Source organism: Dufourea novaeangliae, unplaced genomic scaffold (genome assembly GCF_001272555.1).
Source record: "Dufourea novaeangliae isolate 0120121106 unplaced genomic scaffold, ASM127255v1 scaffold3, whole genome shotgun sequence".
Lineage (NCBI taxonomy): Eukaryota > Metazoa > Arthropoda > Insecta > Hymenoptera > Halictidae > Dufourea > Dufourea novaeangliae.
In genome coordinates this window covers 23019-38605 of record NW_015373880.1, presented here as the reverse complement: position 1 = coordinate 38605, position 15587 = coordinate 23019, and the positions used below count along the sequence as shown (strand labels likewise).

Here is a 15587-nt window from a genome sequence, read left to right as displayed (position 1 = left end):
GGGGAGATCTGACGTCCCCGTTCGTTCGCCACCTCTACCCGGCTGACGTTCAACCCTCCGGGCAGCCGGGGACGAACCAGATCCTTTCGTAAGGACCGCCCTTTTTCGAAGGGTAGGGAAGTCGTCGTCCAATGAAGCGTTCCGAACGGCGTTGCTCCTGTCCTGTTTTGAAAACGGTCAGGAACCGTGCTTACCATCAAGAAGTCCCGGCCACGATGACTGTCAGTTACATTTCGTCGCGAAGTTAGCCCTCGTTTCGAGTGTATCCCGGAGGCAGGAAGCAAAGGGCCGTCGTCGAGTAGTCCTCTACGGGTCTCGGGGTGCGGAAGTACTTTTGCGTCGCATGCCAGTTTACATCAGTTGCGTTCGGGCCATCCTGCCAACTGTTCTCACTTGTGATTATCCTTCGTTGTTGCCGAAGTTTGTTGGTTAGCTGCGATTCACTCACAGTTACTGCGTGGTGGTGGTGTGTTGTGGAGTAAGGATGCAGAATCAGGAGCCGCAGATCGGTCATATGCCTGTGCCCCAGCCGAAGATGCCTGCTTCTTCGAGTAAGTTTGATGAGTTTTCGTGGTTGAAATGTTTGTTGTAACATTGAATGTGTTAAAGTAGCTGGTATTTTGTTCGAGTTCGTGGTGAACGTATGTGGATAGAACTATTATTTTTTTTATTGAAACAATTTCACGCACATAAACAGAGAAGGGGGTAGTATCGTTGGAACAATAATAACGACAGGGGAAAGTATTTTTTAATTATTAATGAACATTAGAGGCTAGGGTGACATTTACGCTTTTTTTTAAGTATTTGACTGCAAGTTTAATCTGAGGGTGACAATTTATATTTTCAAAAGTGTTCGATTGCTAGTTTCTGTAAGCGTAAAAATTTGACATGTACCGATTTTTTAACCTTTACGAATGAGATAAACGAGGAAATTTGTAATGGTACATAGTTGAGAAGATTTTTGTCAGGATTGTTGGATTACTACAAATATTTTATTAAAATGATTTATTCATCCAAATACATAATTAATGATTGTATGCTCTCACATATTTTTATACGAATGTTATACTCTTTAGTTGAGTACTAATGCAGATGGAAAACGCCACTACAGACTTTAAAACAACGTATTAATACTTGTTATATTTTTTTTTATTGAAGTCGTATTATATTAATTTATCGTAATGTAAATCGGAAACGTCACCAAAGATTTTTAAATGTTGTCAACTGTATCTCATTATTAGCATAAATTTTTACTAAAAGAGGGAAAAATCAAGGGTGATTCATATTAAATAAGTTTATTTAACAGATTTACAATTAAAAGCTGTTATTAAATGAGCTGTATTCCATATAAAATTTTTAATTCTTCTTTGGATCTACGCGTTGGAGAAAACTCGTATTCTTCCATTTGAACCACTCCATGCTGTTTCCAGCATCATCAACTAAAAAATAATCTCATACAACCCAATTAAATGTTTCGACCAACATCCATCATGGTCCCTGTAAAGAGTATACCTAAAATAGTCAGTCTGTTTCTTAAATATGTTTATTTATCGTCGCATCAGCAAGTTTTCCATTAGCGACCATTTTGGATTACAGTTGTTTGATCATCATAACACTTTTACATACACACTATCATTACATAATTAGAAAGCTATTTTATTCGACAAATTGATTACGTTATATGAATTTCATTTTTAATAACTATACAGTAATTTGTGTTATTATAAATTATCTAATATCTTTTATAATTATTTAATAATTTTTTTAATAAATAGTGTCCTTCCAGGTAATTGTAGTTGTTTAAACATTCTTTCACGTTTTTCGATAGAGAAGCCAGTCTTGTTCTATGTATTACAATTTTCCATTCTCACCGAGATTTTCGGGCTTCCAAGAATTATCGTTCCCAACCCCGACAGATTAACGTAATACCTCTCGCTTTTCATTCGCCGTCTGCACGATGCGTGGTAAAATCGACAGGAAAAAAGAGAAAGATATTTGCCTCCGCAACGTCGCATATAACGGTAGCCATTTTGATCCGCGTAGACGACAATATAACGGAACCCTCGTTTACGACACTTGTTAGCTCCGAAACCACAGTCATAAAAACCGTTGTGTCGCGACCCTTGGAACCTGGTGTTTCGGTTGACGATGGTCATAATTACCCACCCTGCGGAGGATCGTACCTGAAGGACGGCGTGTCACCCTTTGCCATTTTTTTCACCACTTCCGCTATAGCGGGGACTCGCAGGTGATTGGACGTTCGCGCGATCCGCAGATTTCTGGTGCTCGTAAAAGTGAATACTCGTAGCGACCATCCATCGGTGGCCGGCCACGATTTTAATCCGTGAAAATGCGGTGGATTAAAACCCTTGGTTTCCCTCGGCGAACAATGTAATTTGACTTTTAATGTTCAGGATGTCGTTGTGGAGAAGCAATAAAATTCTTGTATATGTAATAAACACTTCTTTTGTGTAATTATACATTTGTTAAATATTGTTCCGTTGGGAAGAATTGTAAAGGAAGTCATTTTGGCCTTAGGTTATTTTAATATGAAACTAAATAAATACAGTTTATTTCAACGATTAGATTATTAAAAAGTGTAAGAATGCATTTTAGAAATTTTTGGTTATGCCTACACTTAATTCTGTTTTTACACGGTAGATACGTTCCCAAAAAATCAGTGTAAAAAATACACAAGAGATTTCGTGCATATAAAAAAATGGATTGTCTCCAAACCATAAAGCCAGTAAAAATAATATGATAACCTGATAAACAATTTTTCTTCATTTATTTAAAAGCGGTTTCGTAGAAAAATAAGTAACAATGTTTTCTCTTGAAATTCAATGAGGTGAAGATTTTTAAACGGGCAAACTTATCTTACCGTGTTAAATCGAAATAAATCTTACAAAAAAAGAATTAAATTTTTTCTAGCCCCTGATAAATTAAAATCGTCTAAAAGAAACCGTATAAAGACAGAATTAAGTGTATTTGATCTTTTTTTATTTATCAAATATGTAACATATTTCGTCTTTTTTCTTCCTTTATTACAAGTTTAAATTTCCTGGAAATTGGAGTATATTTTTCACGTTCGAAGCATTAATCATATCGAAAACCGGGTCACTTCGCTAATTACAGCGACATAGGAAGGGTGGGTTTCATCACGCATCTCGTCTCGTGTGAAACAAATAGCATATGCGGCATTTAAACAGGGTAGCGGCTAGTGCATTTAAATGATTCCTCCCTTGTGGCATTCATCCATGAGAAAATAACACCAGATGGTCCGAATATAACACGGTAACTACGAATCTCCGTGGTCGCACTAACAGGTTGTCGCGGGTGGTTGAATACGAGCATCATCTGTTAAGAAATCAATGTGCTTTATATCCGTCACGTTCCGCCGCTTTCAAAAATTGTTTTAAAAACCACACGAATCGTTTACTTGCATGACCTCTTTATACGTAACTCTGCTCAAACGTATACTTATAGTTGAATGGAATAGACTTTCATAGAGTTAACTTCACTAACATATAGAAAAAATTGTTAGTTCGATGCTTTGACATAACTACAATACTATACCACTTTGACTATCTATGTATAGACATTGAAAACTTATGTTCATTTCAGTTTTGAGGAATGTAGCAGCAATTTTCAGAGAAAGATATTGGCAATAACAAATTCTCTTCTCATTTTAAAAAAACAATTCCGTATATCCATTTGATTTGGAGAATCATAAGAAAATTTCTTGCTATTTAAATATCGATGGAAAAGTAATGTTCATTCATTTAACTGTATTCTGCAGTAAATTACCAGATTATTACAGCCACCTCTATAAATTGACAACAATTTTAACTGTACCTTTTACAATCACATAAGCTAAATTTAATTTTTTTCGTATTTTTATTGGACAATTGTTAATTAAAAATTATCCAGTGTAATAACCTTGATATTGTGAATTTATTTCTATACAAACACACAAATATATACTTCCTGTACAGTGGCTCTAATAATTTCATAATTTAATAGAAAATATCTAATAGGAACATCTAATGGAAAATATAAAATAATAGAATCTAACATAAATATCTACGAACAAGCACGTAAAAAAACCCTCCGGTTATTTTCAATTAATTTCAACCGTGGTTCGCGTGAGATTATTGAGAGCATCATAATAATACGTAGAACCCACTGTACGAGGGAGGGGTAGGGCGATGGAAAGGTAAAAAATCAGATAGAGAAGAATCGCGCGCATCTTTCGCTGCAGGGTGGATCACAACCCCTGCACCCGCGATGGGGCAACCAGATGACGGATGAACGCACGTATACCGAGTAGGTACGCATACATTGATGGGAGGCGTCTGGTTTCTGCCACATGCCGCGAAATTCCCATGCTCCACTAACGACATCGCGTAACACCTGATGGACGATGACAATATGAACGATGATATCACCTAAGTGGTCCGAGACATTCTCCTTCTATACCTACATCGTCTGTGTAGTAACCACTGTATAACCTCTACATATGTATATTGTACCTCTCCATTGCAGCACTTACTTGAAGCTTTCTAAACATTGTATTATTGTACATTTTTGTATGAATAATATTAATACGTTCACTACCATTATAGTTATCGGTAACCGGAGCCATTAAATTATACGAAGAAGTATAATTAATTTTTAAACGGGAGCATTTAGCATTTCGTAAATATAATTAATAGTGAAGTAATAACGAAAGTAATAAGTGTCCAAGTTAACATGTAAATACTTACATCGTTAATAGCTAAGAGAGACAGATTTGTGTGTTCTTATGATATTGTCCCAATAGTAAAAACTGTAGCAGTTGATGTATTAAAAACACTAATATCACTGCTTTCTAAAAAGTAGAAAATCTGAAAATATTTAGAGTTCCACACGAATCTCATTTGTAGTATTGCTTTATGTAAAAGTAAAGTTAACAGTATGTTTTAATATTATTGGAAATGAAAATCATACGCCGTGGAAAAAACCTAATCTAAAATTATTAGAAATAAGAATAGAAAAAAAAGCCGAGTTTAGTGCGTACGAAATGAAGGAAAATTTGAACCTCTGTATTACTATCGGTGAAGGCCCTTTAATCCCACGATTCTTCGGGTCTTTTCGTCGCGGGTACTTTTAAGAAAAGATTATCCCAAGCCCCTTTAAACAACTGCATGCTTTTTTGGAATAAAGTTTCTTTGTATGTTTCTTTGGAATTACTGTTACAGAACAATTAAGCCATCACAGTACAAAAATGTTCAAAAGCGCTTATTTGTTGCATTACGCTACTAGAAAAATTGATAAAATCATATCTTGCAATTAATAAAGGAGCAAACTATTCCACAATGATTTAATGAAACTAGCACGTCAAAACCGAATACAAGTATGTTATACAACTACTGTTTCAGAACTTTTATGAAAATGTTTAAAATATAATATTTTACTCTTTCATTAATTGCGATTCTTGGCCTCGTACTGTTGTTCGGTTCGTGTTTACTAATTTACATATTCTACCTGGCATAACTTTTTATTAAAACAAAGCTTAAGTAAAGAAGTAGATTAATGACCAACCGTGTTTAACCCTAGAACTATCAGAGCAGTCAAAACGACTGGTTAGTACAATCTCATAACGATAGTTAAAATGTTACAATACATTTTCTGAGATCTTTCACAACTTTGATTGCAGTGTGAAAAGAAAGAAATTAGTTAATTTATGTATTTTAATATTTTGGAAACTTTGTTGTGTTTATCGATCTAATAGAAATAGATATACGTTTCCAATCGGTGGTTCTAGTGTTAATATTAAATTATGTTAAGATACTGCTAAAATAAATACTATACACACTAATAAATGTCCCATAAACGACGAAATAACCATCAGAACGTGTCGTCTAATAGTAATACATCGTTCATCATTTCTCCTAAATTCAAACAGTTTTGTGGGAACGTTAATTTACTTCACGAAGCGACTGTACTTTCACGATTCGCGTGTGACTCGATCAGCAATGAACGTGTTAATAAATAAAAACGATAAATGCACGCGAGTAAAATTACCCGGCCATTCGGCAGAACTTTCGAGACTCGAAGTTACGTTCAACTTTCCGTTCGACGTCGCGGTATACGCGGGACTTACCTCTTTTTTCACCCTTTCGCGACCTGTAATCGCGACGAACTTTTCTCCTCTGTTTTATCGTCACGAACTCGTATCATCGAAATTACCCGACCAATAGGCTTTCAATAAAGAAAAGTTCTGAATGCACAAATGACGCTTCGGTGGGAGTGAATCACATCCGGTTGAATCCACGCTGACACTAACCCCTCCGACGACAGACGAAGTCCTAGGGCGGCGGACTTCAATAGGCCATAATTTTAACGTTTCGAAGGGAAAACGCAAAATATAATTACCGCGGCTCTTAATTGTACGTCGATAGAACTTAAATGTGTACAAAAAAAAGTCACTTTGCCATCTCAATTATTCTCAATTATACTCTTTTGTAATTATTAACTATTCAACTAAAAGAGAAAAATAAAAAGGACGATTCCAAATTATTGATTTGTTAAATATATGCAAGTTAAAATGAATTATTTAAGTGATGTTAATACATAAATATGTGTTTAGATACATATTTTTTAACATAAATGCTTTTTGGCTGAGAGATTTAAAGACTTATTAATTCATGAGAGTCAATACTGAGGAGAGATTGAATCGAGGTTTAATTAATTCTACTAAAAGAGAGATTTAATTGACTACTAAATATATATTCTTGGACTTTTAAAACAACTATACGATACTTAACATTTCGCTACAGTCTAATGATTCCATAAAGTTCATTGAATCGTTACAAAACTAATAATTTTGCTCTTTCATTAATCAGAATCCCCAATCTCATATTTTCTACATTACTAGTGATTTTTATAATAATCGTATGTGATATTTCACCAAAGTAAACAGTCAATACTGCGTAAACAACACTATGTTAACAAAATGAACCCATTAAGAACTAAGCAGTGAAATAAGACGATTTTTACACATAAGATTTTTTATTCTGTACAAAATTCACATACCTAGGTGAAAGAAGAAACAGTAATGATAAAATTATTAAGCAAATTCCTGGAATTCCCTTTTGTAACCACAATGTTAAAAACAGAATTCAATACCGTGAATTGACTAAAAAAAAGTGCAAATGAAATGTTGCATTAACGCAACATCGATCCTGAATGGGTTAAACGGGACACCTATTAATGAACTATCTAAAGAAAGGAGTCAATCCACGGTCATTATCAAGAAATAAAAGAACGATAAGGGGAAAGAAAGTCCGGAGAAAGCATGTCGATTTTGCTGTCCCTCTATACGCGTGTTCCAGCTTCGAGCACGCGATATGCGTGTGACTAATCGTAAGCAAGCGTGCACTTCCAACGCATTCGCTTCTTTTCTCTCTCTCACTCTTTCTCTTTTTTCCTTTCTGGCCGAGGGGACAAACGTCGATCGTTGTAAAACTTGTATATGAATGATTGACGAGCCGACGGAAAGGAAAACGGCTACAGGAATATGTCCGCTGATCGGTAAAATACAGACCTTAATTCCGGCACAATGAAAAATTCAATCGCGAATGACTCGCGAGCCACGCCGTACGAATGCAAATTTTATGCATCCCACGAACATATCGGCTCGCAGAAATTGCATCGCGTGATTCCGCCGATGTGAACATGCGTTCCTACGTCTACGCCTTCTTTCCGCTCCGGCGAATTTCTTTTAAAAATATATAGTATCAAAACTGGCGACAGTGTGCACCCGCGTAACAATAGATACAAATTCGCCTTCGTTGATAAAACACGCGGGAACTTTTATGGAGACACCTTCGTCTTGCGTCTTTTCAACATTTTCTTGTTTTCGTCTTAACATACGTGCTCCATTCGGGCCAATTTGATTCTTCGTTGTATTTTCTATTATAGAAATTTGTAAATTAATTTGACACGGATAGGTTACGTATGTTAGTCTAACAATAGGGAAACAAATTTTTTTAACTTGATCGTAATTCAGGCCCGATTTATTTGGAGAAATAATAATGCGATATTTACTTGAACAGTGCATGAGGGTTAAACTACCAATGACGAGTGTTAATGCTAATCAACCTGTTGGAATGGTTCATTTTTATAAAAAAAAAATACAATTTTCACTGGGGGACAGAGTACTCTGATACTATAACGCTCTTTGGAATAGACCACTCCATTTAACTTGCGATGTTTTACAATTATTTTGTACTTCAATATGTACTATGGGTTACTTCGAAAGGGTCACTTGAACATTTTATACATCGAAGCTATTGTGAAAATAATATTCTATTACATCATGTTCCAATGTAAAACCATAGAATGACAACCCAAAATAAAGAAATTGTTTATGAAATAGATTGCTAGTATTACCTGTTAAGTTACTTTAAATTAAAGAACGTTTTCAATTGATACACGCTAAAATTTGACACACTCATTACAGTTCAAAATATTTTTTTTTATGTCACATTTCTCTTTAATCTTTTATTGTATTTACTATTAGATTGAATGGAAATGGCTAAAATATATGAAAACTGTTCTAATAATAATGGAAAATGTATATTGGACCAATGTCAGTTGCAAACTAATAGAAAAGAATAAGATTAAAAATGAATACTGAAAGTTATTTTTGACTTAAACGAATAAACTATTGTCGAACGAAGGTTTAACTAATTATTTAAAAACGCTCTTTCGATTCAACTTTCCTTTCATCGAGGGAGAAAAGGGTTATCATACCTTGCAAGGGAGCAACCCCTTCATTGTAACCCGTTGCAGCGGTCAGTAAGCATACACTCTATGCATCACTCTGATTAATAATTTACTAGATAACTGACTGTAGCAAGTTTTTATTTTTTTTAATGAAGCTTAAAATTTCCAGAAAATAGTGAATATGACAGATCCGAATCGGATTGATAAGCAAATGATGTGCGCAAACAGCTTTGCGAAATCAACAGGTTGTTCCTACTTGTTCCACGTTTTAATTTCCGTCTTCAGAGAGGTTACTAAGAGTGGATCTCTTAAACAAAACGTTAATCTATTGTTACATTTATCATACTTATTATACTGACGTATTTCTACTTATGAAGTATATTAAATATTTCATATTAACAAAGAATATTGTAATTTCGTTAATTTGTTTATATTAAATGCATGTGACAACAAAGTTCAAATAATTTCTACAAATACGCACTTCAAAAGGTATTTTCGTTCATTAGTACATGGGGTTGCACGGTGAAGTCACCTACTTCAACGATCGTAGTTTCATATCCTTAATTTTCCATAAGAAAAATTAAACAACTAGATAGATTCTCACTAGAGTACGGAATTTGTCTTTATAGCACACACGAGTCTCTAGAATTCACTATACCTAAGAGTTTGATAAATTCTATAGAATATTTTATTTTCTTTGGAAAATGGTAAAATAGTAAATAAACTAAATAGATCTTTGTTTAACTCCAGTTCCTGTGAATGAATCCCGAGAGATCTATATTTGCATAAATATCCTCAGTCTAATAATCACATAAAGAAAATTCCCTCTGCATCTGAATTTCAGATACAAAACCTATCCCACACCTATACGTAATCATTATTTTTTAAAAATGTTACCGTTATCAATGTATTTAAAAGTCAAAAAAACTGATTATCCTCAAACAATAACCCCCAATATGTACTAAACAACTATAGGACATCTTGAAATCGATAAAAAAAAACTGAAAAGAACGATTCCAAAGCAACTGTGGAAGACAAAGCACACACAGTATTCAAGGACAACACTGTTCGCCACGTGTTCCCGACCATCACAAAGCAATTCAGTGCAAACAAGAGGGGGCACAATAAACTCGACCCAAAAAGCCGATGCCAAAAACCGACGCGTCACCCAAACAAGAATCCCGCGCTCTTATCTCTCGAGCAAATATATTCCTAGAAAAACTGTTCCTCCGATGCCCATCGATAAACCTTCGACCATCGGTGTACACATTTTTTACCATCCACCCCCACGGTCGTGGTCCGCGGGGGTGAAAGAACGTCGAGTCGACCGGAGAGAGCAAGCGAGAGAGAGAGGGAACAGTTCGAAAACGTTTAACCTTCTCCCATATAATAAGATCCACGTTAAGTAAGATAAAGGAGCGCAGGGAACCGATCAAGGGAGATCAGGCGATACGAGGCGAAGTGTCGTGTTTCGGGCTGCTCACTTAAGGGCCGCTGAATGCAGCAGCCACATCCGGTCCATTCAGCCCCCATTCACGAGGCACCCCCCCGTTTGAGCTCAATGGCGTGGGCGGAGCCCCCCGTGACAACGAGTTGGTACCCCCATTATAAACGCACCACACCCTTGCCTGTCCCACGTAGAGAAGGCCACAGAACGCGAACAGGTATAGAGGAGGCGCGTACGCCGCGGCGTCCAGTAGGTCCTTCGAACTTGGCGACAAATCGATCCCCATTCATCGGTGCCACCGCGCTGTTATTCATGGGATCCGTGTTTTCGCTGGTAAACGGGTTCCGATCCAAAATACCGGGCATTCTTCGGATTAGACACAGCTTTTCTGCGTCGTTTCGCCGTCGAGAATGGGGTAACAATGCACGCCGTTTAGTCGCCGATCGATTCGCGGGGGCGAGTTTTTCTTTGGCGATTCTTTTGTCCAGGTTAGAGATATTGAAACGAATCTAGAAGAAAATTTTACTGAGAGGGCTGTCGACGTTTCGTTTGTCTGCGGAATTTTCGCAGGTTTTTTCGAGTTATTAAATGTTGCTTTTCCCTTACCGTAGGCGGAACGTACGGTGAAACTGGAAGATATAGTGGACGATCATAGAGCCACTGTATGAACAATATGTTGCTTCTGTTTGTGTAGAAATAAAATCATAATATCAAGATTCTTATGCATAGTAATTTTTAATTAACAATTCTTGAATAAAAATATATAAAAAAGTTAAATTGATCTTATAAGAAATACGGTTAAAATCGTAAAATTGTCAATTTATGCAGGTGAAAATTTTAAATATAATCTTATAACGCAACAAAGAATTTTATAGCAAGTACTCGCGTTTAAATATTCTTCCATATGTTTTTTTTTATTAAAACACATGTTAATTGATAGTATATAACAGTGACAAACTATAAATGTAAATATTAATTTTTAAGTCGATATAGTTTATTTTGCAAACTAACCAGTTTATCTTTTTTTGTTTCAGGTCGCATTCTTTACGATATTCCGTGCAAGGTTTGTCGGGACCATTCGTCAGGGAAGCATTACGGTATATTCGCGTGTGACGGATGCGCTGGTTTCTTCAAGAGATCGATACGAAGAAATCGTCAGTATGTCTGTAAAGCGAAGTCTGAAGGGGGTTGCATGGTGGATAAAACGCATCGGAATCAATGTCGAGCCTGCCGCTTGGCTAAGTGCATTCAGGCTGGAATGAACAAAGATGGTAAATTGAAATGAAAATATTGTAAAATTCCAAATATCGTGAAATGTTGACTGGTTATAAGTATAACAATTTTTAACAAAATATAACTCTTATATTAACGACGAAGCTTACAAAATTATAAATACAACAGATGTTTAATTAATATTTTGAAATTCGTGCAACTACATTTATATGAATTCCAATTATTACTGTCTTAAAATTTTGAAGCCTTTCATTCATATGTCTGTAAATTACTGTAGACACGATTATTGTCATTTATGTATAAAATTTCTTAGTAAAATATTAATTAAAATTATTTTATTTAAATATTGACCGTTACAATGCCACTTTCGAATCAAATGATTACCAAGCATAGAATGATTCATAAATAAATTTATCGATGCATAGAATAAATAAATAAATCTGTCCCCTAATCTGTGGTAAACGGTGCATTAACGCGAATTTTCTTATTTTTCCAGCTGTGCAACACGAACGTGGTCCACGAAACTCGACTCTGCGGAGGCAGATGGCTTTATATTTTAAAGAGCCCGAAATGATGGCCAACATGGTACCCCCACCAGCGGGGGCATTAGATCTGGCTTTGCCTAAGCCACCGACCGAACCCCGAGTTTCCGTCGCAGCGCCAACCCCTCAACATGCCCTTCCACACCATGTTTACTGCAACAGCATGGCCATGTCGAAGGTAAGCGTAATTCTGCAAATTACTATCTATTACTCTCTCGACTATAATTTTCAATAATGTGCCGTACCACTCATCCCACACAGTATTTCAATAAATTAAACTCTTATTTCAAATATGAGTTCTTGTAAATTACAATACCAAATTCTAAGTTAACAATTAAATTGATTGAAATTCGTTGAAAAACTTACACTCAATAATCATTCAATACATAAGTTCAAAATAATGCGAAATTGTTATTCTAAACTATAATTGAAGTTGTTACTTAATAATCTGGTTACTTACAAATAATTTGTGTCACCATTCATAGATCTTTACATATACACTACCGTCCTGAAGTTTAGAAATAGTCATATTTTATACTTAAACAAGTAATTCTTTGTTAATATGTTAAATGTTAACGTGTTCTGACTACTTTGCAGAAAAAACTCCTTTTTCTAACCACATTTCTTAAAAGATCTGTATTTTATCACATTTTCCTCATGTACGCGTCTTTTTAATTTGGTCTGCCACTCAACTCTGACAGTATCTCAAAGAAAATAGGAAAATTTACACATAGAATGTTTTAAGAAACTAATATACAGAATGCTCAGAATTTATTTAGAAATTATTAAAAATAAAAATGGTTGCTTCGATGCGGCAGAAATTTGATAGATCAGTTTTTTTGTTACTTTTATGCTAATGTTATCATATATGATAGATTGTAATAAAAGATCAGTAACTTTACTGTTTAAGATTCGATTAAACTGCTTCCAAACTTTTGAACGGTAGCATACATTATGATTTACAATTACAAACATGAAATGGAATCGAATCCCTAAGATCACGTCCCACAAACTTCTCCTTCGATGAGCTATATGAACATGTCATAACATCCAATATTAATCTACAGAGGTCTGAGTACCAACTTTCATTTTTACCAGAGTCCAAAAGAAAACCATACATTCTATTCGCAATTCGTCAAACACCCGTCAAAACCCAACGAAACACCATCTGCTTTTAAGACCACAACATAAAAACGTCCTTAATCTTCCAGATCCCAGTAAGCGTTGCTGGTCTGTCGTCCGTGCCGCTGATGCCCGCGATAACCGCGGAGTCCATCTGCGAGCAAGCAGCAAGGTTACTATTCCTAAACGTTCATTGGGCGCGGGACCTAGCGGCTGGAACGAACCTGGCCATGGAGGACCAGCTTACTTTGCTGGAGTCCTCTTGGAGAGAATTGTTCCTGCTCGCGGCCGCCCAAATTCTCCCGACATTGGACCCATCTGCGCTTCTTCCTCCTGGTCCTCAGAGTCTAGGGTTGGCGGTCGAAGTGAATCGATTCAGAGAAACATTGGCTGGTTTCCACGCGATGAACCTGGACCAGCACGAATTCGCCTGCATCAGGGCGATCGTGCTGTTCAAGGCTGGCTTGGACAGTGAGCCACTACCGAGTAGCAGGAGCAGCAACGGATCAGCGTCCCCTGGTACCGGAAGTAGGCTCAGAGACGCGGCTGCTGTGGCGAGATTAAGAGACGGAGCGCAACTTGCTCTTGGACAGAGGCTCAGCGGCGCTTCCTTTGGCGCCTTAAGGTTTGGGAAATTATTGTTGCTGCTGCCATCGCTTCGTTCCGTGTCCACCCACGCGATCGAGGAGCTGTTCTTCAGAAGGACCATCGGCATCATCCCCATCGAGAGGATCATTTGCGATATGTACAAAGCTGCTTGAACATGGAAACGGTGACGAACTTGGAGAAAGTTGGTTGTCATGTTCACGCGTTGAGAAGTTTAAAGCCTTCTGTGATGTAGAAGGAATCTGATAGATGTTGATGAAACGTAAGGAGCTCGGCTGTTGAAATGGTTGAAGTTTCTGATGTTAACGTTCGGGACAGAGGGTGAGGAGGAGCATATAATTAGAGTTGTATGAAGTGTAGACAATTTTTTAATGAAATCGAAAGTACTCGGGCGGTTACTGTTGTTGGATCTACAACAGATTGATAGAGTTTAAGAAGGCCTATGAAAAAATATATGGTCGATATAGGTTTGGAGATTACAGTTCGAGCTCGTAAGAAAATGTACTACCATTTCTGAAAATGTTTGTTCCTCTGAAACAGGACAATTTTTAAAGGGTTCTTACGTTTTTTTGTTTCAAAGACGTGCATTACACATTTTAGGACATTGTGCTGTAAGCTAGGGAGTCTTGAAAAGCAATATCTCTTCTTCTGAGGAACCTTGCTAATGTTCATGCAGATAATTAAACGAAATCGTGTAATTATGTGCAAAAGTGATAGAATTATGTATAAGTGTAAATTCATTTAATGGACAGGATAAATTGAGAAGATCGTATAGTTTGGTCAACTCAGTCTGGAATCGGTAAAAAAAACAATCAGTTGTAGGTCGTAAAGGAAAGAAATTTGAGAACAAGAAAACTAGTAGTTTCGGAAGACTGCTAATTAAATAGCGTGTGATCCCAGACTCGGTTAACTAAACCATATGGAAAATCAGCTGTGATGAAAACATATCACAAAGAAAATGGATACACGATGACAAAGAAATTTTTTGACTGTGGGACGAAACAAACACTTCGATTATTTTTATATTATTTTATTATACTGACATAAAGGTTCGTACAAGGTACGAACAATCGCAATAAATCAGCAGCTGTCAGAAACTGCACTAATTAGCTACTTTAACAGTTTTACGTTTTACTCGAGCGGTAAATTATTGTACTTAAAACAAATCAAAAGGAACGTTTTAATTCAAGAGATTAGAATCCTTAGGATAGTTATAATATTTACGAAATGTACTTTCTTTTTAGTCGCATCCGTGGCAATATAAAACTATTTTGAATTAATAAAATTTCATTGTCAATACGAGGGTATCGAGGTGTAGGTGTAATTAGAGACTCTAATTAGATCTTACGGTGACTGAGGAAAATGATTAATTAAGTAAGGACGAATGATTGGAATTACCTGTACAAATGTATTATACTGTTCGACTGTATGAATCGATGTTAGCAATGATTAGTTTGAATATACGAGGATGATATTATTGCGCCACTGCCGCGCGTCAAATTGTACATAAAGCTTTAAAGCCATGTAAATAAAATGTTACAAATCACAAATGCATACATTCATAATCCGTCACTTAATTCCTTTTTCAAAACAAAAGTACTGATTACGCCTAATATTTTGCTCAAAAGGATTTACGCCAAATAAAATAAAGGCATCAGAAAGTAATAGTTACAAAATTGTCTAAAATCAAGCATTTGTAATTGCATATTTTTTCTGCAGACCAAATTAATCCTACAATAAAAAATTTTTTAAATATCTGATCTATAAAAAAATCCTATATTTAAAAAATTACGGATATAGTTATCGTTAATGTTTCCTATGTGAAAAAACATAGAAAATATACGAAAGCAGAGGTTCGTTCACGA

General features: G+C 36.1%; 1 protein-coding gene across 1 annotated transcript; it reads left to right on the top strand.

The window, feature by feature from the left end:
- The first annotated feature begins 484 nt into the window (after window positions 1–484).
- On the top strand, window positions 485–13877 carry LOC107193872 (nuclear receptor subfamily 2 group E member 1). The gene is made up of 4 exons (XM_015583441.1): window positions 485–551; window positions 11254–11490; window positions 11949–12172; window positions 13206–13877. The coding sequence occupies exons 1-4, from the start codon at window positions 485–487 to the stop codon at window positions 13875–13877; spliced, it is 1200 nt and encodes a 399-aa protein (XP_015438927.1).
- Window positions 13878–15587: the final 1710 nt, after the last annotated feature.

Bases quoted from the DNA above. Each gene is read 5' to 3' on its own strand.
- LOC107193872 (XM_015583441.1), top strand. From the start codon at position 485: ATGCAGAATCAGGAGCCGCAGATCGGTCATATGCCTGTGCCCCAGCCG. The intron at 552-11,253 runs GTAAGTTTGATG...TTTTTGTTTCAG, and splicing joins GAAGATGCCTGCTTCTTCGA to GTCGCATTCTTTACGATATT. The intron at 12,173-13,205 runs GTAAGCGTAATT...TTAATCTTCCAG, and splicing joins ACAGCATGGCCATGTCGAAG to ATCCCAGTAAGCGTTGCTGG.